At 43.5% G+C, this 26,215-nt stretch overlaps 1 protein-coding gene across 1 annotated transcript in view; it reads left to right on the forward strand.

Moving 5' to 3' along the window:
- Window positions 1-26,215, forward strand: part of LOC125634188 (voltage-dependent calcium channel subunit alpha-2/delta-4) — a 72,930-nt gene that overhangs the window by 24,257 nt on the left and 22,458 nt on the right. Inside the window, exons 6-15 of the mRNA XM_075125697.1 lie at window positions 1,684-1,815; window positions 3,304-3,364; window positions 4,154-4,304; window positions 5,779-5,853; window positions 6,906-6,995; window positions 17,888-18,001; window positions 19,596-19,674; window positions 20,774-20,907; window positions 24,575-24,652; window positions 25,038-25,118. Of these exons, the coding sequence (XP_074981798.1) occupies window positions 1,684-1,815; window positions 3,304-3,364; window positions 4,154-4,304; window positions 5,779-5,853; window positions 6,906-6,995; window positions 17,888-18,001; window positions 19,596-19,674; window positions 20,774-20,907; window positions 24,575-24,652; window positions 25,038-25,118 (995 nt within the window). The remainder of the gene's footprint in view (window positions 1-1,683; window positions 1,816-3,303; window positions 3,365-4,153; window positions 4,305-5,778; window positions 5,854-6,905; window positions 6,996-17,887; window positions 18,002-19,595; window positions 19,675-20,773; window positions 20,908-24,574; window positions 24,653-25,037; window positions 25,119-26,215) is intronic.

The raw sequence follows: 26,215 nt of genomic DNA on the forward strand, positions 1-26,215 counted from the left end.
AGGGCACAAAAGACCCATGTGTTCCATAAACACCCGTTCGCTGGGAGGTCTCCAATCCAACTACTGACCATACTCAGCCCTGCTTAGCCTCTAAAACCACATGACTTCAGCTACTTAAACTAGGTCATCTATCATCATGCAAGCATCCAAGCCTCTAGCCCAGTGATACTCAGACTGGGAGCTGCAAGTGGCTCTTTAATGTGTCTCCTGTGGCTCTTTGCAGCACAGTTGGTATAGGTACTTCCACCTTTTCATTTTCTCTGTATGTATAAATATCTTCTTACTATATGTTCCATTCTATGCATCCGATGAAGTGGGCTGTAGCCCACGAAAGCTTATGCTCAAATAAATGTGTTAGTCTCTAAGATGCCACAAGTACACCTGTTCTTTTTATTAAAACAGTGTGATTTAATTATAAACCAGTCTAATTTAGTAACCAGTCATGACGGTTACTTTTACTCTGTTACTAACCAATTGTAGTTGGTAAAATAATAATATTTGGTCAGCCATTTTGCTGTGAGAATAATATATATTAAATAAAACAATGAATTCACATCACTGTGGCTCTTTTGTGTAATATTGGTTGCTAATTTGGCTCCTGAACTTCTGAGGTCTGAGTGTCACTGCTCTAGCCCTTCACTTACAAACACTCGTGAGTCCCATGATTTATTTGGCCTACAGTGATTCCCTTTTAAAGCTTCGCTATCATTATTTGTTATGCTGTTTGATTTAGAAATTATATACGCCACTGCAAAGTTGAAAAGCTTAAGAGGGTTTTATTGCAGAAAGAGGGTTTTGATCAAAGCTTCCCTTGTCCTGTTGCGGCTGCTCCATTTTACCCTCTCTGGTGCTGGAGTAGATACCACTACAAGCTGTCTCATGTCAGCCTCAGATGTCTTATGTAAATCTTCAGATTTACACAGGTGTAAGTGAGATCAGGGGTCCAGGATCAGAGATCAAGCCTTGGGGGAGAAACAGAGACAGAGGAATGGAATGAAGAAAACCAGGGGAGAGATGTCCAACAGAGAGTAATAGGAGAAAGAGGGCGGGCTTTTAAATTAAGGGCTTGTCCACACTGGGTAATTGCATCATGTTAGAACATGACTGGAGGAGTCTTGATAACTAGCACGCAATGTTAAACACTCACTGTAACCTGGGACTGTCATGTTTAACATTGTTTCAGCTGATTGGGCTACCAGTGCCCACTGGTATGATGATACGACACAACAATTCCTGTCTATACTGAGTGCTACATTGTATTTAACCTTGAGTTAATTACCATAAGCCCTTGGGATCCTGTTCTAACTTGATGTAAATCACCCAAGGTAGATAAACCCCAGAAGAGGAAGGGAGATGATGTGTGACCAAGCAGAGTTAACTTGTGATTGCTTGTGGTGACTTACATTCCAGGATTTGCTTGAACGGTGAAAACAATTCCTCTTGCAATGTTTGTTTTAAAGCCAGTTTCAGTAGGATATTTGTCATCATGAAGGGAGTGGCAGTAGTGAGGATACATGTTGTAATTGTGTTCAGACCATGAAGAATCATTGTATGTAAAGGCTCCATGCTGTCTGGGTCTTTCTCTTTGTTCCCACCACTCTCCTCTACACTGTGCTTTTTTTCCCCCTGTTGCACCCTTTCTTCCCCTCTCCCTATGTTTTCTGGCTCCGCATTTCCCCACAGACCCTGGCATATTGAATGGAGTTTACATGTCAGAAGCCTTGAATCCTATTTTTGTGGACAATTTCCAAAGAGACCCAACACTGACCTGGCAGTACTTTGGCAGCTCCACAGGATTCTTCAGACTTTACCCAGGTAAAGAGGCTCAGCATTCCTAGCCCTGTCTCTAAAAATCAGGGCAAAATATAAAACACACCAGGGAAGGGAACACATTGATACAGAACCTATTCTGGGAAGCCTAGGGTTAGGGGGATCACTGCCTTCCATTGTAGCATAGTAAGTATGGATTGCATAGGGGTCTGGGATTGGATTCCCCAAAAGGGAGATGACTTGGAAATAACCAACAACCACAGGTTGCCTGAGCTGATTGAACTGGGATGGTGTGCACCACAGGCACATTCCTGTAAAAGAGTAACACCGGTGGCGATGGAAAACTCTCATTCTCTAGCCACCAGCTACCCTACGGGGGGACAACACAGCCAGTGTGTTGCACCTGTGACACGGAAGGTGTTCTGCTCTTCAGGCTGACTGCCTGCTGTTGTGCAATCTGTCCTGAGAAATCCACGACGGAGCCTTTAGTGCTCAATCTGGGCCACACACCTATCTCTTTTTAAGATTCTCAGCCGTTCTGTAAGAAAAAAGATACAATATTGCCAGCCTCAGGAGATCAAATATCATCAGTCAGTTCCCACCCCCCCAAAATCATGAGATTGGCCCCCCCAAAAGATTATATTATGGATTTGGTCTGTCTTTTGATTGTTTTGAACTCCCCCTGCCCATCACCAGTGTGTGTGTGTGTGTGTGTGACAATCAGTGTTGCCCACTCTCCCATATGTATTGGGTAAGGGGCAGGAGCTTACACCCCCACATCTGCCCAGCAATTAATTCTGCCCTGGTCCAGCCCTGCTCTGCTCCTTCTAGGATTCTTCACCCTCTCTCCCAGGCCTGTGGGGTGGAGATAGCAGCAGTGTGCTCTCTCCCTCTTCCAGGCTGAGGGGAAGGAGTTTAGCTCCCCCATCCCCTCTTGTGAGAATGGTTGGGCTGCTGGTGAGAGGGGGAGGAGCTCTTGCTTTAGCAACTCTAATTGGTTGCTCAGCCCCAGCAGGCAGGCACACAGGGCAGGCAGCCAATCGAGGGCTCAAATTCACTGGAGACTGGAGCTTCTCGCGTCATCGCCAAACTGGCTTCAACCTCAGCCAAAATCACGTTACTCGTCAAAAAAATCACGAGAGTCAGCAGCACTGCAGATATTGGAGAAAGCTGCGTACAAATGATATAAAGATGATAGTAAATGCACTCCCTCCCCAATTTTTAAATGTTCCTGAGAGCACCAGGCACAGCCCAGTGACATTTTGCATAAAAATTAATCAACACATTCGAGGGAATGTGTGAAGGCCAGAAATTAAGTTAGGAAAGCTTTGCGTGTATTTATCCAACGTGCCTGCTGCTATAACGGCTGGAGCTCTGCTGTTGGCTGTGGGAGTCACATGACCCTGTGAACTAAAATAGTGAGGACTCAGAGCTAAGGATAATTGAAGGTTTGGTGCCTGCAGGGGTGGGGGGCCAAGGCCTGTTTTCCTGAGTGATTAAGCCACTGAGTCCTCCTTTTGCTGCTCTGTTCAGGGATAAAGTGGATGCCAGATGAGAATGGAGTGATCTCCTTCGACTGCAGGAATCGAGGCTGGTGAGAGATTAGGCCCTGTCATCTTTTTCTTTCTCTCGCCCTCTTTTTCTTCTCTTCTTTTGGAACTTTGATTGATCCTTGTCCTGATTTTTGTCCCACTCCTTCCTAGTGTGGGTTACAGAGATCTGAATGGGGAGTGCACAGACATCACAATCCAGTGTCTCCAGTGGGGAGTCTAATCAGAGCCTCTGTTGCATGCTGCTCCTGGGAGAGAGAGAGGATAGATGAACTAGTGTTTATGCAATCACATTGTATCATACTGGATTAGAGAGTGTTGTCCATCCCCTTCCAGCACCCCTCCCTCCCTCTTGGGGTCTAACGTCTCATATGGAATCACCATCAGTGACTCCCTTCTTTATCCCCTCCACTTTATGAGACTGCAGCCAATGGGATGGTACTGTTCAGAGTCCATCAAGTCCGCTCTTTGAATCAGTCGTCTCAGTAGCAGGGATTGCTGTTAAATAACACCAAGTTCCCTTTGTCAACTATGTCTGAGCATATCACCTCTGCAGCACTCCCAGCCTTTGCCAGCCCAGTAAACAAGAACCCAGGTCCAGCAGAGCACTACATTAAACAGCAGGACAGCCCCGTCATATAAATATGAGTGGTACATCCCACATGGGATAAAGGGTACATTCCCAAGCCTGCCACTGCCAGGCAGCTGCTCCAGACATGCATGTTATCTTGGGTCTAGAATCAAGGACCTGATATGGCAAATGGTATGCCCAGAATTCTGTCTTCCCCGTGGTTATGTTGTACCAGCTTCTCTTCTCTCCCAATCCTGTAAAGGTACATCCAGGCAGCCACCTCGCCCAAGGACATTATAATTGTGGTGGACATCAGTGGGAGCATGAAGGGTCTGCGGATGACCATTGCGAAATACACCATCATCACCATTTTGGACACTTTGGGGGAAAACGATTTTGTCAATATTATTGCAGTAAGTGTATCCCAGTCTAAATATAAAACAACTCACCCTGTCAATCATGCCTGCCTTTCAGCTCCACTAGCAAACCATGCTGGGATAGCACTAATATCACTCCAACACTTAGCTCTAGAGTTAGATGGGAATGGGAAATAAAAACAAATCAGCTATGACAAGTCAGTGGCAAGTACTTTGGTGAGTGACCAGCAGGGTAGATGCTAATTCCTTATTCACCCTGTGATTGACAGTAAAAGCTTTTTCATTCATATTTCACAGACTAAACCCAGAGGGACGGAGTCAGTCCTGGGATGGGGGCACTTGGTGCTTCGGGAAGTGATGGTGCTATTTTGATTTATGGCTGTCATCCCTCTGAGCCAGTAATACTCCAGCCTGGTGCTAGGAGGCATTGTGCTGCTGAAGCTGCTATCTTTCGTATGAGATGTATAAGCAAAATCCTGACTACTTGCGGTCAAGAAAGATAGCACTTTTCTGAAGAGTAGTGATATTAACTTTTTTATGTCCTGGCTGGGATCACCATGATACACCAAATTCTGCCCTGACTTCCCATAGAACAGAGTCCAGTAAAAGGTCAAGCTCCTGATTTTCAAAGTTTTTCATGGAATTAGGCCTAGATACCCAAAAGACTATTTCTCCCTCTATGTGACCATGACTTCCTGTGACACCACTGGAACAATAAGACAGTTGACCAATCCCGGGGTGGCTCGTGACCACAGAAGACAGAACTTGCACAGGATCAAGACTGTGGAACTCAATGCCAAAGAAAAAGAGAGTGATTGCTAACCTCTTCCCTTTCAGAGCTAAATACAAACCCCAGCTCTTTGACCAGGATTTCCCATAATTATACCCTCATTCCTATAGATTTATAGGAACAAAACATCAAAATCCCTAAGCTTGACCTCTGCTGGTAGGGAAGGAAGTGAGAGCTCATTGTTATCTGTTTAGGTTGCTAAGCTATTCCATTGACGGGAGCCATATAAGTACCTGGCTGGATAACTGGAGAAGTGAGCCGTGTTGATTCAGGAACAGAGGGAAATCATACTAAGCTGGGAGGGTTTTATGTTCGTTTTTTAAAGGGATGTATGTAATATATGTCCCCTTGTGTATTGTAATCTGGGAATCTAAGTGCTGACGTAAGTTAGTCTGTAGCACAGCTATTAGAGTGTGGAGAAGACTTCTGGAACTCTATTGTTAAAATAGCATTAACCCTGCAACTACGGGTGTGCCTGGATTTAATCTGCCAACATGCTACAATTTAATTAATGTATTACTTTAAAAGGCATGATTTTTAAAAGTGTGATGTGTCTAGAGCACATTATTGGCACAATAAAATTCTAAATAAAGAGGTAAATAAAACAGTGTAACTGTAAAATAGATGCTGTTTTTATCCCTATAAATGTCCTCTTACGGATCTTACTGTCAAGAAATTCCTTTTACCGCTAACCCTATTCTTTTACTTTTCTCTTTTCAGTACAATGATTATGTTCATTATGTTGAACCCTGTTTCAAGGGCATCCTGGTCCAAGCAGACAGAGATAACAGAGAGGTGAGTGCCAGACTCAGAGGTGTTGTTGGGACAGCTCTTATTGTAGTTGAGTTAGTGGGACTGTGATGCTTTCGTGGGAAACTCCAAGGACAAGAAGCAATTGATGTCCCAAAAACGTGGATTTTTATTTCTGAGACCTAGAGCCACATTCACGGTGATACACTGGCTGCTCTGCATCTCTCTGCATATGCAAAGCAAATGTAAACTCAGTGCAGCTGGCTGGTTAAACCGAGTTTACAACTGATCTGTGTCTCTGGAGCAGCGCAAACTAGCCGGAGCATACCAGTCAGTCTCTCCTGTCCTACCACAAGAAACAAAAGCACATAACTCTGTGTGCCATTTCTAAAAGCTCAGACCTTCCATCCACATCCTTGGCCCTCAGAAAGGTGGGAATTCAGCCCTTTCCCAGTAAATGTCTGGTCACCAATGAATGCTGCAGTCTAGGTTCCCCCTTTCATAGGGCACTTTTTCAGTGTGCTTTTCTGATAGCTGCTTTTCTAATGTGGGCGTGAGGAGCAGCTGCAGCCCTAAGGTGGTCATTGTGCATCTGACTGCTGCAAGATGCACCTCCCTCCTAGCTGGGATGTATTTTTAGCTCCGATTATATCTCCCTTGTTTCTCTCACTCTCAATCTTGTGGAGATGGCTCATACCCACATTGTCTCCATAGTCCACAGTTAACATTATCAGAATGTTTCCCTCCACATTTCTCCCCAAACTCCCGTGTGTTTCACCCTCAGCAAAGAACAAATCTCCGAAGAGAGGTGCTGCTATTTCTGGCAGTTATTTATGAACATGGTGTGCAGCAGCCTAGAGTACAGCACATATGTGAACATGGGTGCCCCGTGATAGAACTGTTATTGGAGTAGCCTATTGACTTTCAACATCTGCAGCCGCCATAGGGGAAGATTGCCCAGCCATCTAGAGTAGTTGTGTGCCCTGAAATACAGGGTTTCTTTGGCCCTGTGTCACCCTTCTCTCCCCTGTCCTGAGAATTCTGCCTTCCTTCTGTCCGCATCTCATATCTGCCATGTGTTTCTCACTTCACACTAGCACTTTAAGCAGTTAGTGGATGAGCTGCAGGCAAAAGGAGTGGGGACCGTCAAAAAAGCCGTGCTGGAATCCTTCAAAATCCTGAGGGAGGTAAGAGCATTTTGTTCCAAGGGTGTTAAAGAGCATGCTCACTCCTCCTGCCCCCCAGCCCTTCTTCCCCATGTCTCATGGCACTGTACAGCTCGCATCGGGTCAGGGGGAATTCTCCTAGTGCGGTGACATGAACGTTTTCTGACAGGGCCAAAAGTTGCTGATGAGCATGTTGGCTGTGATTGTGACATGGATGGTGATGGTGATGATGATGAACTTGGGCAGTCTGACTTTAGGGAGCTGTTTGTTTGTTAATTTATTTAAAATGCTCAAACCCGTTATTGCTCCCGATGAGGATAGTAATAAAGGCGGCATTGCCATGCCAAAGGAAAGTGGGTAGCTGATGTGGCATAGAGCCAGTTGCTATAAATAGTCACCTTTCCGCAGGGAAAAGTGACCCCATAGATCAGTGCCTTGAATCGTCCATAATTACGTCCCTCAGGTCTGATGCTCAATTCATTCCATTTAATCAGAGCCTCTTACTTCATATTTCAGTGCTGTGCCAATTCATCTGTGCCTGAAAATGAACGATTGATTGACTGAAGTGACTGGAGAAGGAAGGGGGGGGACCGAGACAGCTTTTTAACAAAAAGGCTTGAAATAACATAATTAAACTGACTGTATTCACTGGGCCAAATTCAGTTACTCGGGTGACTTAAATAGGAGTAGAGTTAGGCCAACACTAAGTGTTGTTGAAAATCTCATCCTTATTTTCTCCTGCTATCCCATCTCATATTGTCTGGGAGACTAATAGGACTGAGCTCAGATCTCATGTACACCAGTGTTATCAGTCAGTGGAGTTCCACCCGTGAGAGCATGCTCCCAATCAGGCCCGTTGTGCTGTTGAATCCATGACAGTATCAAACAGTATCTAGACGCTCACAGTGTTGATTGTGGTCCTGAGGGATACGCTGAAGAAGCTAGTAGTGATTGTGATTTCAATAGCTGTGTGTGCGGTAGTGTTGCTAGCAAATATAATGATACTGGTGATATGATGATGCTGGTTGTAGTGACATAAAATGTCACTACAGAGATGATAATATAAATGACAAGATGATAGCAATCATTCTGATAATGAAGGGTATGAGTGAGCAATGGTAAATGTTATTACAGTTAAGGTATTACATTGTTTTTACTTCTCCGTTTATTTTTGTGTTTAATTTCCCAGGGATCAATACAGTGATTCATGTAGAAAATACCACACGTAAAATAAAACAGTGACACTCATCCAAGGTGTTCCAATCACCTACTATGCCCATGACAGTCATGCAGGATTCATGATGTTCTGTGAGCAATTGGGACCTCAACAGTCATCACACAAAAGCATGACTCAGCTTTGTTCCTTAAGGATTGCTGAAGGAAATAAAAAAAAAAAATAAAAGTACCGAGTCCCAGTGTAACCCACTCTCCTAAGTGCACCTGCAGCCCTGGGGTACTACTAAGGATACTGATACCCTTGGGGATGATAGAAATAATGCTAACAACACGGTGTTATTGACAGTAAATACAATGCATTGAAATTACCGATTCACGACAGCAGAGTATCTGGCTCCAAGTGTCTAGTGTAGCCCTGATTATCCATAATGATAATGATTTCAACTTGCCAAGGGAGGTTTTGCTCCTTAGCACAGTTGTGTTTAGAATTATAGGCCCGGGTTTTCCGGCCCACTTGAGATCCGCTCAGTGACGGACGAGGAGTCCAGGGTGGGAGAAAAGGTGGTATTGCGCCTTCTTTATATTTCCACAATTCTGGGCCAGCTAAGGGCTACCCTGGAACAGCGTAGAACAGCTTCAGGAGAACAGTTAGCAGCTCTACACCACTCTGGGATGTCCCATCTTCAGGGGGAATCCTCAAGAAGTCAGTTACACCAACTTGATGGCCTAGTACTGCCAGAGTGACACAAAGGGGCTGAAGAAAGAGCCAGAATCTGGTCCATAGAGCTTTCGGTGGTATTTAAATTGCAATTCCAAATGTGTCTTAAGCTCCTGGGCCAAGATTTTCAAAACTAGCTGGTGATTTATGGTAGCCTCAATTTTTTGGTGAGCCCCCAGCCTCTGAAAATCAGACCCCTTTAAAGTGTCTCACATTGAGCACCCAGAAATTGAGGCTAGTCATTTTTGACAGCCTTGGCCATTACTTCTTGCTGACTGAGAATAACTGATCCCTTGAAAAAGAATGGTCTAGTGCAGTGTTTCTCAAACTGGGGTCTGCGGACCCCTGGGGGTCCATGAGGGTACTCCAGGGGTTCTGCGGGCCCTGCCGATCAACTCCTCCCCCTCCCTCCCTCAACTCCTCTCCCTCTCTCCCAGAGCCTTCTGCACCCTGGGGAACAGCTGTTCCCCAGCGTGCAGGAGGCGCTGGGAGGGAGAAGGAGGAATGGGGATGTGGTGCACTCGGGGGAAGGGGCAGAAAGAGGCGGGGTGGAGTGGGGGAGGGAAGAGGTGGGGTGGAGGGCGGGCCTTGGGGGAAGAGGTGGAGTAGGGGTGTGGCCTGGGACTGAGTGGGGAGGCTTGGGGGTCCGTGAAAAATTTAAAATCAAAATGGGCGTCCTTGGGTTGCTAAAGTTTGAGAGCCGCAGGTCTAGTGAGTAGCAAAAGGTAGCTGGGTGTCAGGACTCCTTGGTTCTATTCCTAGCACTTTCACTGACTCTTTATAACCTTGGACATGTCATTTGAACACTCTCTGCTTTGATTTACCCATATATAAATTCGGTACAATAATATTAACTTGCCTCACTGGGGTGATGAGAGGCTTAGTTAATTAACATGTATAAAGTGTTTTGAAATCATGGCACGTAAGATGCTATGTAAGTGCCAGATAGTATTGCTTACCAGTGAGTAAACATTTATCTTGTCTCTCCTCAGCCTTCTGTTCTCTTCAGCAGGGTTTCCTTACCCCGCTCTCTTAATCTTTCCATACAGGACTTATTTTTCCAAACTTTTTACCCTGTCTGTTGCTTTCTTCTGAACTGCCTCCAGTTTTTCTGTCTTCTATGAAACATGGTGCTCTCAACTGGAAGAAGAGTTCCAGTTAAGGCCTACTAAGTGCCAACCAGAGCAGAATAATTACCTTGTGTGTTTTACACATAATACTCCTCTTAACATATCCCAAGAGATCAATTACCTTTCTTTCTACAGTCTCACATTGTTAATTCATATTGAGTTGATCTGTCCTTGGGGTATGCCTTCCTAGCTGGGATTCAGTCTTTGAGTTAACAGATTACAGATTCGTTTTCTCTTGTTCTGTATTTGTGCCCATGACTGTTCCTTCCTACGTAAACCAATTTATATTTCTTTTCATATGAATCTTGTAGGGTCACACATGTAGGGATGTCTACAGAGCAAAAATAAATCCCCTGGCAGCAAGTCCCAGAGCGTGGGTCTAGAGACTCAGGCTTGCAGGGCTTCTGCTATGATGCTAAAAATAGCTGTCAGAGTGGTAGCCGTGTAAGTCTGTATCAGCAAAAACAATGAGGAGTCCTTATGGCACCTTAGAGACTAACAAAATTATTTGGGCATAAGCTTTCATGGGCTAAAAACCCACTTCATCAGATGCATGGGTTGGAAAATACAGTAGGCAGGTTGGTATAAATACACAGCACATGAAAAGATGGGAGTTGCCTTATCAAGTGTGGGTGGGTCAATGCTAATGAGCCAATTCAGTTAAGGTGGAAGTGGCCTATTCTCAATAATTGACAAGCAGGGGTGAATACCAAGGGAGGGAAATCACTTTTGTAGTACTAATGAGGCCAATACAATCAAGGTGGCCCATTTCAAATAGTTGACAAGAAGGTGTGAGTATCAGCAGAAGGAAATTAGTTTTTGTAGTGACCCATCCACTCCGCTTTATTCAGGCCTAATTGGATGGCACCCAGTTTGCAAATTAATTCCGGTTCTGCAGTTTCTCATTGGAGTCTGTTTTTGAAGTTTTTTTGTTGAAGAATTGCCACTTTTAAGTCTGTTATTGAGTGTCCAGGGAGATTGAAGTGTTCTCCAACTGGTTTTTGAGTGTTATAATTCTTGATGTCTGATTTGTGTCCATTTATTCTTTTGCATAGAGACTGTCTGGTTTGGCCAATGTACATGGCAGAGGGGCATTGCTGATACATGATGGCATATATCACATTGGTAGATGTGCAGGTGAATGAGCCCTTGATCGTGTGGCTGATGTGGTTAGGTCCTATGATGGTGTCCCTTGAATAGATATGTGGACAGAGTTGGCAACAGGGTTTGTTGCAGGGAACTGAACTGGCCTCCTTAGCACTGACCCCCAACTTGGTAAGGCAACTCCCATCTTTTCATGTGATGTGTATTTATACCAACCTGCTTACGGTATTTTCCACTCCATGCATCTGATGAAGTGGGTTCTAGCCCACAAAAGCTTATGTCCAAATAAATTTGTTAGTCTCTAAGGTGCCACAAGGACTCCTCATTGTTTTTACTGATAAAGAATAACACAGCTACCCCTCTGAAACATGTCAAAGGAAATAGGGATTAAAGAAGGTTGCTTTCCTGATCTTGGAAAAGGCATAAGCTGCCCATGGAAAGCCCAATATAAACCTGAGTCAGTCTCTGCTCCTGTTAGATCACACTCAGAATCTCCTCTCAACTTGACACCAACCCATTAAATGGGTACATGAACTCTGTCAGATTCTGAAGTGATATAAATGGTGGGGTAAGTTATATAAATGTTGGGTGTAAGTTGGTCAAAAAAGGTCTGTGAGTGACACCAAACTGGCATTTGATGATGTGTTAAAATGTGTGTAATTTACCCAGATGTGGTGTTTTACAGGGAGCAAACACAGCTCCTGGTGTGCCTCCTTATGCCAGAGCTGGGCGCGGAAGTGTCGAGCATGGCACAGTGTTAGTTAGTTAGTGGGGGAGGGTCTGCTGTACCCCATTACCTCCTGCTTCATGCCCCTTTCTGTCCCCATAGGGCCCGGACCTCAGCAGGTGTAAAACGGTGTGGCTCCACTGAATTCAGTGAGGATGTACTAACCTACACCAGCTAAGGATCTGACCCCTGTAGTGCAAGTTACCCTCATTGGGCCAGATGCTGATTTCATACTTATGGAAATCTGTTGCAACATCATGGCTTCAATTAAGAGAATCCTACTTTACACACGCATGAGAGAGCAGAATCAGGCACCTGTGGTCTCAAACCCAAGCCTATAGGGTTGCTAAGCAACAGCCTGACCCTCTGTGTCACAGTACTGCAAGGTAAGATGAGGGAACTGCAGCTGATACCCCAACAGCAGAGGCTTCCATCGCCAACTCAGTGAGGTCAGATGACTAGACTGCTGATTGGGGTCTACTGGGTATAAAATTTCTTGTTCCTGTCCCACTACTTGTCTGAGCAGCTAGTTGCTAGGCCTGTATCTGTCCAGACCCCCCGAGACCAAGTCCTGGCCTCCTTGCTGGGTTCCTACTCCTTGTCCCTGGTTCCTGCTGCTTTGCCTTGTTTCCTGTTCCTGCTACCACAGCTGTTTCCTAAGTTAATGACTCTGGCTTGGGCCTTGGTGTGACTTCTGACTGTGACCCTAACTCCACTCACTGCTCTGAACACTAGGGAGCTACAGGCACAGTGTTTACAAAGATGTTATGCTGGCTTTACACCAGAGTAAACTAAATCAGAATATCTTCCACTGAATGCCGAATCAATGCATGTTACCTCTTCTTTGCAATTTACATCACTGTTTATTTCATCACTGAATTTCACCCAGAAACTTTCCTAAGAGTTGCACTTCCATCAACAAGATTGCAAACTTGCATTTGTCTGTATTTGGCCCTCTGTGTTCAGTTTTTCTAGCCAGTTGTGTATCTATCCTATTTCTCTATTTCAGCCACATTTTCTAGCTAAATATCACATGGCAGGATGTTAAATAAGTCACTGAAGTAGAGGTATGCTGTGTCCATTGCATTTCATTCAACCAGTAACCTATGATTTTTCTGATTATCTGTGTTTCCTCTGGGTGCTCACAAATTAACTGTATTATTAATTGTTCTAGTAATTTACCAAATATTGAAGCTCAACTTACTGATCAACTTTCCATCCTCCTTTGAAAACAAGTTTTTGTTCATTCTTTTGAGACTTCATTTGTTCTTTGTTAGGTCTCAAACATTGTTGTAGGTGGACCAGCTGCACCTTCTGCTTGCTCTTTTACCTCTCTAGCTTTAATTCCATTGGACATTGCTGATTTGAATATGTCCAGTTTATATAGTCTCTAACGTAACCCTGTGACTCTACCTTGAAACTCTTCCTTTCTCTGTTACCTACTACTGCAGTCTCTGTCCTGTCACTACTGTCCTTTTTAAGAGTGAAGCAAAGCACTTATTAAGCATTCTAGCCTGATTCTTGCTCTCTCTTATTTGTTCTCCAGCCTTTATAGGTTGTGGACCTATACTTTCCTTACTCATTTTCATGCGTCTTACTGTTTGTATTTATACAGTTTCTTGCTCATTTTTACATCCTTTGCTAACAGCGCTTTATTTTGTGCCTTTGATTTTTGCAGGATATGTCTTCTTATCCACAGACGCAATTGCCTAGTTTTTTCCATTTTCTTTATGGGGTCTTCTATTTGTCCTGCTTTTCCCTTGCTTTTCCTTCTCTGCTCTGCTAGCTTCCAGCTCCCCTGAATCCCTTACTTTCTTTCCCCAGGAGACACCTCCTACTAAGGTCTTGGTCCTGAAATGCCACAGATGCAAAGTGTTGTACTTACAAGTGCAAAGTAAAAAATGTTGAGCAAAACAGGGAGTGCAGGGGAATCTGATCCTGAATAAAGCAGAGTAAGACTGTTGTTCCTGATAACAAGACTATGGCCAAAGAGGGAAACACATAGCTAAGTGCCTCATTTGCTTACATCTCTTCAGATATGCACATTCTGTGCTCTCCCCTGCCAGCACACATGTGCTGGACACACACACACTCTTGGGCATCCTTATGGTTACACTCAAGGGTCTTGGGACTTACTTCCACTCAGTGCAGAGGATTGCACCTAGAACTTCACCTGAATGGTTCCTGCTCGTAGCCTCTGCTCACTCGCTACAACTGAGTAGTCCCCACAGCACATTGCAAAAAGACCTAAAGGGGCAGGCCTTAACTCTTGGTTTTAAAATCTGCCTTTTACCTCCATTATTGTTATGCTGATGATTTCACCCTCCCCTATTAATATTGTGTGCAGTATCATTACAAAGTCTTTGGCTCCCACATTCCATGCAATTTCCAGGTCTCTAATTCTTTCCTTGTTTTTTATAAAGTAGTTATTATATTTAGAGAAAGAATTAGAGACCTGGAAATTGCATGTAATATGGGAGCCAGAGACTTTGTAATGATACTGTACACAATATTAATGGTCATGATCAGATATAAACTAAGCTATATTAAGTTGTCCCCTTAATAATTCAAGAAAATGTCGGATCTTGGTTTCGTTGTATTAAGATAAGAGACATCTAACTAGTTAAAGTCCACCATTGCTTCTCATCTGGACACACCTGAAATCTGTTCAAGGTGTAGCTCACCCATTCCTTCTTCCTAATACAATGGGACTCTATAGCAGACCTCAGTTTTCATTTCCCCTCTGTTCTGACATAACTCAATGACTTTTAACATTTTTATCTCTAACTTCCATCTGCACCTAGGAGTATCATGTACTCATTCCTGATGCATGGCTCCATTCCAGGCCTCCACCTTAAGCTTTTTCCTGACAGGAATCTCTGATTCCTCCTGCCTTTTAGGAATCTGACCATCATTCAGGTGGAGATGTTTTTTCCATGGTGGCCTGCGGATGTGAAGCTCTAGACCCCTGGACACCCATCTCAATATCCACTTCCTCATTTTCAAGCAACACCTGAAAACCTTGGGCTCTGTGGGCTGCATGGAGGGAGGCAGGGGAGTTGGTCTTGGTATGCCTGGGGTATCCCCAACAGCAAAGTTACCAGCGGCCTCTGTTCCTTTTGTGCTGCTTAGGTGATGTAAAAAGGGCACAGCAGACCTAAGAATCTGACCCTTTATTTTTTTACCTGTGGAGTCTTTTTGACTCCAGTGAAAGTTTGTCTGAGTAACAACTTGTTTAAAAACTAAGCAAAGACCTCCGCTTGTGGTCCAATAATAATAATTTTATTTATAAACCATCGTTCTCACTCCCACTGAGACCTTCGGGGTTCTGCATACTGGATCACAGTAAATAAATATAATAACTACTTTATAAAAAACAAATAAAAATACCACAGGAGTAAAGGGGTTATTACATAGGTGGAGAGGACAAGAGTTCTACACATGAAATTCTACAGTGGTCAAGTAGAGGCTGTCCAATCCTCTCTCATCATGGTAGAATAACCAATACTTTGGTGGTACCAGGGTGCTGATGAGGGAGATGGTGGCTTTGGGCTTTGGTGATGGTATAAAATGGTGGTGATGTGATAGTAGCAGTGATTATGATGAAAGTAATAATGATGAGGTCAATAGCAGTGATGGTGCCATCACGGTGGTGTTGGCACTGAGGAAAGCAATGTTGTGGAGGATGATAATGAGGCAGATGATGCTGGTAGTGGTGACATGAGAGTGACGGTGTCAATGTTGACTACAGCAATGAAAGCATGTGGAGCTGACACAAGGAGTGTCCCACTGCTGATGGTGGTAGGTGCAGTGGCATCATTATACTACCCAGGTTGGTAAAGATACTTTTCCATCTAAATACAGAATGACCAAGGTTAGAGGTGGAAGGGATTTCAGAGGTTAAGCTCTAAGCACTGCACAGGTACCAGTTTATACTCCGCACTCTCTCCCCATGCCCAATGGTCTATGTTGCTGATATTGCTCTTAATCTTTTTTCTTACGTCTAAGCTGAATTTTCCATTCTTTAGTTTAAAGCCATTATTCTTGTGATGCACCCTTAGTCAGCCTTAAATTAGTCTCCCACACACGCTCTATTTCATGTAGTTGCTTGCCTCTCATTTATCTTTACTACAGAGCTATCATGTCTTCCTCCCTTTAAAATTTTGATCTATGTGAGTTTGTGTAACCTTCCTCAGTGGACAGATCTTCCATTGCTCCAATCATAATAGTTTGTAAGAGGAGGAGGTGGTCCTTGAAATCGAGAAGTTGCAGCCAAGAAGCTGTTCATTTTTACTCCTTGATGTAGAGAAAGCCTCTGCAGTTTGCACTGGTTGCTGATAATCAACAGATTAAATTCAAGGTCTTGCTAGTACTAAATAAAAGTATTAAGTTTTCTTGATTCCATTTGCCTTGAAGGCACATAGCTGGAGAGGTAATCATTCAAGCCTTTGTCCTTCATCCCAAGATTTCATCTGGGACCCCTTCTAGAAAGCTCCCTTCCTGAGGGCATTTGCCAAAATCTTTCTGTAGCTATTTTAAGGCTTAGTGTCACGTATACTCTTGGCTCACCCCCCAGCCCCTTCAATACACATTTCCTCTTTAATCCTTAGGCTTCTTTGTTGTATTCACCTGCCCACGGCCCCTGACAAAACACTGGATGGAAGAGGATACCTCTGCCCTTTGGACTGAGATCTCAGAGCGAAGTTAGAGTCTCAGACATCATTCCCTTTTTGCTTACTCTCCTATGGGCTGGTCTCTGCACGGGTTTTGTACCACTCTAGCTGTATTGGTATAGTTAAAGTAATAAAACCTACCAACGTAGACACCATCATACCAGTATAACCACATCCATGCTAGGGGATCGGTTTCTGTATCAGTTTCTAAACAGATGTCATTACATTGGTACAAAACGGTGTGTGGACCAGCCTTTAGAGATTATGGGGTTTTGCTCTCTGTGGTGCAGCCTGAGAGAAACTACCCAAACCAGCCTAAGATGTTGTATTGAAAATAGAGAGAAAATTGTAGTAAATCAAAAAGAGCCAGCGTGAAGAACATATATCTAAATTTAAACTTCTCATAAAATACACCAGGTAGTCTCATCTCAGTCACAGAACAATTGAAAGAAATACTTTACACTCCTAGGCAGCAATGCCGACTCCCCAAACTTCTTTTGTCAGAGGCCAGCCGCCAGCAATTCATCCCCCTTCCTTGTCTTCCTGGGTTTCTCCTTTTTGGGTTTGTTTTCATTGGGAAAAAACTTGAGGTTAGGTGAGGGTTAGTGACACATTTGCTAACCCTGACCTAACCTCGACCACTTACCTAATCTAGAGAAGCCCTTAGTCTCTCAGGACTTGTTTTTCAAATTGTGGGTGTGGGTTGAGTGCTTTGATGGTTAAAAGGGTTTTTCAGAATTCTTTATTACATCCAGTGTCTCTTACAATAGATGCTTATCCTGTGGTTTTGGCTTATTATCACCCAAGATTGCCCCCTCACCAACAAAGTGGTGTATCCTAGGTCCATTCAGGATTGCATGCACCACCTTCTTGTCTGTTCCACCCACAGCTAGGCAGAGACACACAACAGCAGTTTGTGTTCCCCATCCTCGGGTTGATGGTCTAGGGAGGGGAAGCAGGTCTTTTAAGGATGTTAGTTAAACCAGCTTTCGAAAGTTGTACAAAGTGAGTGCCAGTGGCTACCAAGTCAGGACAGTTGTGTTTTACACCCACTCCATGCCTGCGTACTACAAGCGTACATGGCAGTGCACGGTACAGGGCAGTAGGCAATAAAGCTCATTGTGCCCACCACTCTTTTTTTCATGTTATTTTAACTTTTGTAAAGCACCTGGGTATGGCATGTGATGATAGGCGCTGTGTAAATAAAAAATACAGAGCACACCAAAGCTCAGCCCTCACTTGGGGAAAAGGCTCTATGGAGTCATTGGGAGTCTTGCCTGGGTAAGAATTCAGCTCAGGATCTGGCCTTTTATAAATAAATATACAGCAATAAGAATTATGGCAATGTTGAGGATACTAATGCTGCTGTTCCTCTCCATTTGTAGTTCAGAGAGGCTGGGCAAGGAGGCCTGTGTAACCAAGCCATCATGCTGATCACAGACGGAGCCGTGGAGGATTATGAATCTGTGTTTGAAAAGTACAACTGGCCTGATCGTAAGGTTTGTCTCAAAAGGGATGAATAAAGGGAGCAGGGGAGGGGAAGGAAAGTGACCATCCTGGCATGGAGTGAATAGAAAACACCACATGCCGAAGTATGTGTACTCACAAGCCTCCACATGCTCCCTACTGTAAATACAACACAAAGCAGCTAGACAATAAGTTGGTGAGGGGATTATAAAGGTGCTGTGATTTTAAAGGGACACTGTCAGGTCAAGTTTGGCCCAAAATATATATATATGTGTGTGTGTGTGTGTGTGTTGGGGTCGGGGCCGGGGTATGTGTGTGTGTGTAGGTTTAAAAAAGGCTATTTCAAAAGCTGAGGACAATAGAAACATTCTTCTGATTTACTAAAACAAAAAAAGCCACAAACCACCACCAACAAATACAAAACTCCACCAACCTCCAGACTGAAACATGTTTTATTAAATGAATAAATAAATAACTGAACATCTCTGTGCAGTATTTACAATAGAACTGGGTGGAAAAGGTTGGGGTTTTCCTGTCCTGCAGAATTTTTTGAGATTTCAAGATATTGTCCTGCTATACATTGGGATGAACCCAAGACTTTTCCAAGACAAAATAGACAGACAGACACTGACCCACCCCAGAGTAGCCAATAGTCCGCTGGTTAGAGCATTTACCTGGGTGTAGGACACCCAGGTTCGTAGTCCTTGCTCTGCCTGGTTCAGGCAGAGACTTGTACCTGGATATCCCAGAGAACCTGAGAAACATTTCTTGAGGAAAGTTCATTGGAAATGGAACATTCCCATGAAAAGTTTCAATTTCAGCTAATCGGCGTTTTCTGACAAAAAACTGTCTTGTCAAAAAATTCCCAACCAGCTCTATTTGTAACTCAGTTGTGTTACAGCCCTTGTGCTATTGAATCAGGACCTGGAACTGAAAAAAAGTAAGAACTGATTCTAAACCAAAGTGACTCGTTTGTTTTCCTTGTCCAAGCTGAGGGAAATGCACAAGGGAAACAAACAGCAGAAAGAGCAAAAAATAAATTTGATTTTTAATATTGTTTCATTTTAAATAAGCTAAATTGTTATTGATCACATGAATGAGAACACTCTGAAAACAGATGAATTTTAACCTGATAGTGTCCCGTTAATTGCTTTATGTGGTTAAATATTTCCATGGGTTAAGAATTTTTATGAGTGGTGAAGCTACCTGCATGTGGATCTGGCTACTGCTGTGAAATCAATCACAATTCTTGCTTCTGGTTTGTTAATCAAACCTTCTCTCCACAGCTGTTCCCAAAACAAATCCAGTGTGTGCCAGCTCAGTGTTTAAGAGTTCTCATCTCCAAATGATCACGCTCCGTGCCTCCATGTATTGTTACTTGGCTGGCCAGGTTAATTTTGATTGATAATGAGGTTCTCAGGGAACAAGAGAATCATATATCAGTGTAAAGACAATTTCTCCACTGTCCTTCAGTGTAGTAATTTACACTTCTGCAACATGGGTGTCAAGCCACTACCGTTCTAATTTCGTAGCATGTTACATTACACCTCTTTGGACTGACTTGGGACTGTTGCAAATGGGAGATGATTTCTGCATAATTCTTACCACTGTATTCTTGTTACACAGGTCCGGGTTTTCACTTATCTCATTGGAAGGGAAGTCACATTTGCACAAAATGTGAAATGGATAGCTTGCAACAACAAAGGTGCTGTCTGTGAACAATTAGCCCACTATACACATCACATGCAGACTGCAATCATGCATTCTGGGACTGAGATCTCTTTAGAGCTCATACACTAAAGTTTGTGCCTAGTTAGCACTTGGATGGGAGACTTCTGAGGAAAACTCAGGTGCTGCAAGGAGTGCTGTTGGTGTTTCACTGAGGCTACTCCTTGATCAGTACTAAACCGACTCCCTATCGTGGTGTTAAGCAGCACTGTGTCTGTGTCGCTGGACATGCTATCTTTTGGCTGAGTGACAAAACTGCCATCCTTTCTGTTAAAGATTTCATGGCCCTTTTCACAAGAGCAGAAGGTGAACCCCAGAGTCCTGGCCAAATGGCATTATGTATGTCTACCTAAAATTCTGCCATTGGTTCATTTTGATCCCAGTATTCCTCATTTTCCCCACCTTAAAACTATGAGGTGCTATTGCTGGCACAAAATGGCTGCCACTTTGTACCCCAAAGTAGGGCTGAATGATTCTTTCACATATAAGCCAGTAAATGGCTTCCCTATGTAGGTGCACAATGGGGTGGGGATCCATGAGCAAGGTCTGGGAAAATAAACAATTTCACCTGTCTTTGTCTGCAAATTGTCTACAAACGGATTGTGAAATGCTTATATGTTTGTGGTGTTTAAAATGATTGTCAGTAAATAATTCTTTGTTCATGCATTGTGGATCTTCTGAATTCAAGTTTTTATTGGTTGGTTTCACAAGTAACATGATATTGTTTCTGTTCCCTGGTTAGATGATTTATGTAATTAACCGATAAAAGTTCGGATTTCAATTCAAATATTTAAGTGTAAAATTTGCAGTGTGTCATTCACCCTGCTGTTGGTTAGTTATGTTGGTTAGTCCTGTAATTTGAAAGGTGCTTTTGGTGAATATTTGAGTTAAACGTTCACTTTTTGTGAGTATTCTCACTTGTCATGCTCAAGCCCTCGCTTATGCACAGAAAACAAAGACCCAAGTGTCACAAATAGGTTTGAACGGACACTTTGCTTTTTGAATTCAAATGAACATGCCTGAATAATTCAGGAGAGGACACTGGGAGAGTGACAGGTTTCTGTTTCTCCATTAAGGCTACTACACTCAGATCTCCACCCTGGCAGATGTTCAGGAGAATGTGATGGAATATCTGCATGTGCTCAGCCGTCCGATGGTCATCAACCACGATCATGACATCATATGGACTGAAGCCTACATGGACAGTGCGGTAAGGACATTGAGATAAGCTTCCAATCAGCAGACAGGTTTCAGTGGTAGCCATGTTAGTCTGGATCAGCAAAAAAACCAGGGAATACTTGTGGCACCTTAGAGACTAACAAATTTATTTGGGCATAAGCTTTTGTGGGCTAGAACAGTAAGGGCTAAGTGAAGGAGAGGGGGAAAGCAGGGCTGTGACATATGGATCTCTTGGAGGATCCCTCAGAAATATGAACATATTGTAAAACTGGGAGTCAGCTGATCTGTAGAATTTACTGCTCTGCACCTGTTTAGACAGGCAGCATTTCTTTCCCCTCAATCCTGGAACTGAATCCTCCATGCAAAGTCTCAGGTCTCCTTGAGAGTGTGCAGTGAGCCAGGAAACCAAGGCTAATCACAAATGCACATCATGACCTAAGTAGTGTTTCTTGTCTCCATTAACTCAGGGTACTTTATAAAGGATTATTCACAGGACAGTGATTAGTTATAGCTCAGGATATGGGTCACAGAGATTCTTTTCCTTTGCTTGTTCCCAAAGCTTGTTCCTTTGCTCTCTGTGCTAGCAAGATTTAGGATGATTACAGGGTAAGTGTGCTCAACTCTTGGAGTGAGGGAATACCTCACAGCCAGTGTGAGGGAACTAAACGTAGGGTGCCCTACAACCTTCTACTCTCTCCTTTGGTGTCCTCCCATTGCTGTTGCAGACTGGATCCTCTCACTGCTACCTCAACATTTTTATGTGGCTGCTCCATTGTCTGTGGCCTACACTAGTGGTAGGCTTGAGATGTTCTGAAAATAAGGATGCCACAGCAATGTGCCTTTGAGATCAAGAAAGAGTAAAGAGAGAGACTAAAGAGAAGCGGGGTATAAAGGACATCTTCTCCAACCCTTCTTCAAGTACATAGAATTGTTTTCCTTGGTCATTTTCTTACCTGTTTTTTTTGCCTAGAGGGAAGGGCAGCCCGGTTCTGCTTTTGGTGATCCCAGCACCTTCATGCAGGAGATTCTGGGTTTGGTGTTTTCCTTCTGTAGGTGCACTCACTACAGAACAGGCTATGGCGTAGGAATGACAACGCTTTCTCCAGATGCTTCCCAGCCGCCAAGGGACCTTGACCACTTCCAAGTGGTGTAGGTGCCCCTAGGAAGAAGTCAGATTATAGACTATGCTCTGACCCCAAAGAGGGGTCAGAGGAGGGGAAGATGTTGAGAGGGTTCAGATGGTGACCGAAGGAGTACAATCTAGAGTGTTAGAGCAGGAAACAGGGTTGTTTACAAAGGGCGGATAAAGAGATGAAGTTTAGTCCCCTCAATTCATTAGCCTCTATCCACTGTAGCAGTGCTGGTTTTATTCCACTTTCAGGGCAGTAGGGAAAGAAAGTGAATAATCCCAACATGGAACATGCAGCCAAGTCAAAGAGTCTAATAGTGAAGATTTCCACTCCTGATGTAATTAACTAAACAATCACTGTGCCCTTTTGATTAACCTCTTTGCCATAGGGTAGTATAGAGCTTCTTTCCCATCAAAGGGGCATTGCTACAGCTTTTAAGAATGTGCCGATTTAAATGGGGCCTATTTAAAAGGCATGGTGGTTAGTGGGTGGCAGTTGTGTCCTGAGAAGGATCAGGTCTCAAGAGAAAATGGTTGTCTGAGATTTATGGAACTGGTTTGGAGTCAGGTGAGTGAGAAAGGAGAAAAGTTTATATATTCCTTTGTGGAAAAGTCCTTTAATAGGGATGAAACCAATGGGATTCTATAGAGAAATTACTCTAAAAACCTGTGGAATTTTAAATAGAATGATCTCCTTTCTATAGAATTTCTAGAACCAACCAGTGGAATATCTGTGCCTGCTCTAGAATTCTACAGGCTGGTTTAAAAATTCTATAGAAGTGTGACTTATACTCCTGTTACATTTGATAGGACTCTTCCAAAAGGGATGACATATACAGGTTTTGCACTGATTCATGCCTGTAAGACACTGCTGGTTAAGCCCTGGGAAGACTGGTCCTCACTTCTGTGCTGTGGTTGAATATGGAGGTATTCCTTGGGATGTACCTGCTCTCTGGGGGCAACAAAGGAAATGTGTTTTGCCAAGCATACTATGCACATGCGGTACTGGTGAGTCAGTTACTGAGTGTGCTGAGCAAAACCATCAATAGTACTCCCTGCTACACAGCAAATTCTATATGCCCTGGCTCTGGTATTTCGAAACAAGAGCTTGAAGTGATGTTTTGTCCACTGATGCTTTTCTTGGTTGTCTCATTTTTCTGGCTTGCATTTGTCTTCCTCTCCTGCTGCCTCTCATGCTTTTCATTCATTCATGTATGCGTTCATTCATTCATGTATCCATCCATGTCTCTTGCTAGCTGCCACAGTCTGAGGAGGTAACCACCTGTGCTGTGTTCTGTGAGCGTGCTACTCCCGTTGTGTCGGCTAAACAATGTCTGTGCTAGCTCATCTAGTCACTGCTGAACTGTACATCCAGGGAGGGGAGGAGGCGGGAGCACTGAGGATGTGCGTCAGGAAGGAAATGGTAACACTGGATGTACTGGAGAGCTGTGCTGTTGGATGAGAGTAGGTAGGGAGTCCCTGTGCTGTACAGTAGTTTAGTCCACTGCATGTATTTTTACATATGTAGAGTGTGTCACTGTGAGATACATGTGTGCTAGATTTGCCCCAACACTGCTGTGAATAAGAGCTATCCACCCAGGTATGAGGGCAGCAACAGATTGTGCTCAGTTCAATAAGGCAGAATACCAGCTTCAACCCTTCAAGTTACTGTCTAGAATGGCTGGCTCCTTTATGGTTCCCAGCATGCACAGGGAGAGGACACAGGACTTTGACCTGTCCAAAGGTGAGCTGCATATCTGGCCAAAGGAGCGATAGAAGGGACTTGCTTCCTGTGCCAAGGAAGGAGAGTCACTTTTCTAGCTAGGTATGTCTGTGAGACTCCTGTGTATTTTATATGTTCCTCCTGTGTTTTGTGTGTTCTTAGAACGTCTCTCTCACAGAGTATTGAGGGCTCTCTGACATCGCATTGCATGTGTTTGTGCTGTGTCCTATATACATGTCTTTTGGGTGTAGCTAAGCATGTTTTGTGTTCATATCATGTTTTTGCCTCTATCTTTGCAGTTTCTTCAGCAGTCCCTAGGCACACATGTGATGAGTGCATTTAAATATGCTCTGTGCATGTTTCTTTTTAGTATTTGTCTGTGATGCTTCTCATTCAAGCTATATGCATTGGTTTGGGGTATATTTATACATGTGATTTGCGTGTCCATGAGTTTTGCTCATGTGTGTGTTGTTTCTTACAATTGTATTGTATGTGCACTTTGGTTGTATTTAAGTATGTATTTGTATGTGAACCTATGTCTGTTTCCTTGGCATGGACATGCATAAAGGGTATTAATTTCTAAAGATTCCTTTCTCTTTAGCATTGTTAGGTCTTTAATGCCTTTTCCTGTGACAAATTTCATTGGTTTTTATCCTAGGCTGATCACCCTCCTCCCACAAGGAGCATTGTTCCTAGGGAAGATCAGAAATGTGCCTTTTATACAGGGCTTTTTTTTTTCTGTATGATTTCATTCAGCATTTGGTGCCCCTGGAAACCCTAATGCTTCTGGTGGTGGCTCCCTATCCTATTACACTTGTTAATACACTGCTCTTTGTCCTGTGGCAGCTCTTTGCATCTCAAGCTCAAAGTCTGCTGCTCATGACAACAGTAGCTATGCCAGTCTTCAGCAAAAAGAATGAAACGGTGAGTATAGTGCTTCCCTACAGTCTCCTTGGAACTAGGGCAGGTAAAAGGATGCTGAGGTGGTCTGCAGTCTTCTAAAGCCATTGGCTAACGAAGATAGGCTTTTGTGGTGGCTCTAGCAAGCTGCTTGGCTATTTATTGATTTCTAAGAGATCATTTGTCCCTCCCTCGGAATGTTTCTTCTTCCCAGTATTACTGGAATAAGAAACTTCATCTTGTTTTCTCACCCCCGGCTTCAGCCCAGCACCAAATGCACAGACTCCACTCAAGCCCTGACTGTTTACTATGGAAGAGTGATGAATGGCATTTGCCCATGTTTAGGTGAAGGCAGGCTGAGCGCTAACAGAATTTCATTTCTGAGAACAGTTTCTCCTTTATTTTTTAGAGATCTCATGGCATTCTCCTGGGTGTAGTGGGCTCTGATGTTCCACTCAGGGAGCTACTGAAACTGGCTCCACGGTATAAGGTAAGACCCAAGCTAATGCAAACCGTCTGGCATCATACATGGCTAAATACCTAGTCACTTGTCCACAGGCATAATCCAATGAATTATCAGTTACTGTGCATAGAGGTGTAACCACAGATATAAAGCTTGGATCCTGTGATTTCTTTACAGAACCTAGGGAATTGTCATTCACCATGACAAGCCTGTAGACTACTCTAGAAACAAAGAAACTGAATGTCGTAGCAGATTGGTAATAGGACCTAGAACTTTTTGCATCTTGTCACCAGCTTGAATGCATTCTAGGATAATAATGGCCCAAGTTGTCACCATGGGATTACTCTTTGGTGGCCTATCTAAAAAGAGCTGGTAGTTTCCATCCAGTTCCCAGTAGACTAAAACCACCGTCATAGCTGGCACCATCACAACTAGCATCACCGTTGACACTCTTGGCAGAGGTGCCAAGGATAGAATGGACAATTGAAACTGAACTATTCTGTCATGCCTAGAGGGACTTTCTCCAAGTCAGTTTTGAGATTTCTTGGCAGGGCAAGTTGAGGAAGTTTGCACTATTGCTGTCTGTACTGTACTCATTTTGTGGTTAAAAAGGATTTCAGTCCCCAGACTTGTTAAGACAGCCCGTTTCACCAGCTCTGTATTGCTTTTAAATATGTTTTAAAAGAAAGTTGATCTCATTGAAAAAAATGAATTTTTAATGAGGCTCTGTGGGAAAGTGCTATTCTCTGTGAGGCCTGTTATACTTTGCTTCACTAGGCTTGTGCTGAGAATTCTGTACAATGTTGATTGGTCCCTCTAGTGAATTTCCATTAGGGGTCACCTTGACAGCGGTGACTGCTGGGGATTACCCCAAAATTCATGTGACTTAAGCTATGGGTTAAAACTTTTTGTTCATATAAGTGTGACCAAACCAATGCTGGGTAGTTGCACGCACTAGAATACCTAATGTTTGATTGATAATTAGTCACACAAATGAGTCCTCCTTCACTATCAAGAAATATACATCTGTATGGAGGTGTTAAAGACACTAGTTTTCCAGTGGATAATTCTTGTCTTCACAAGTGCAAATTATACTTGAGTTTTAAGAACTCTGTGGATTGGCT

The sequence above is a fragment of the Caretta caretta genome, chromosome 1 (genome assembly GCF_965140235.1).
Source record: "Caretta caretta isolate rCarCar2 chromosome 1, rCarCar1.hap1, whole genome shotgun sequence".
Classification (NCBI taxonomy): Eukaryota; Metazoa; Chordata; order Testudines; family Cheloniidae; genus Caretta; species Caretta caretta.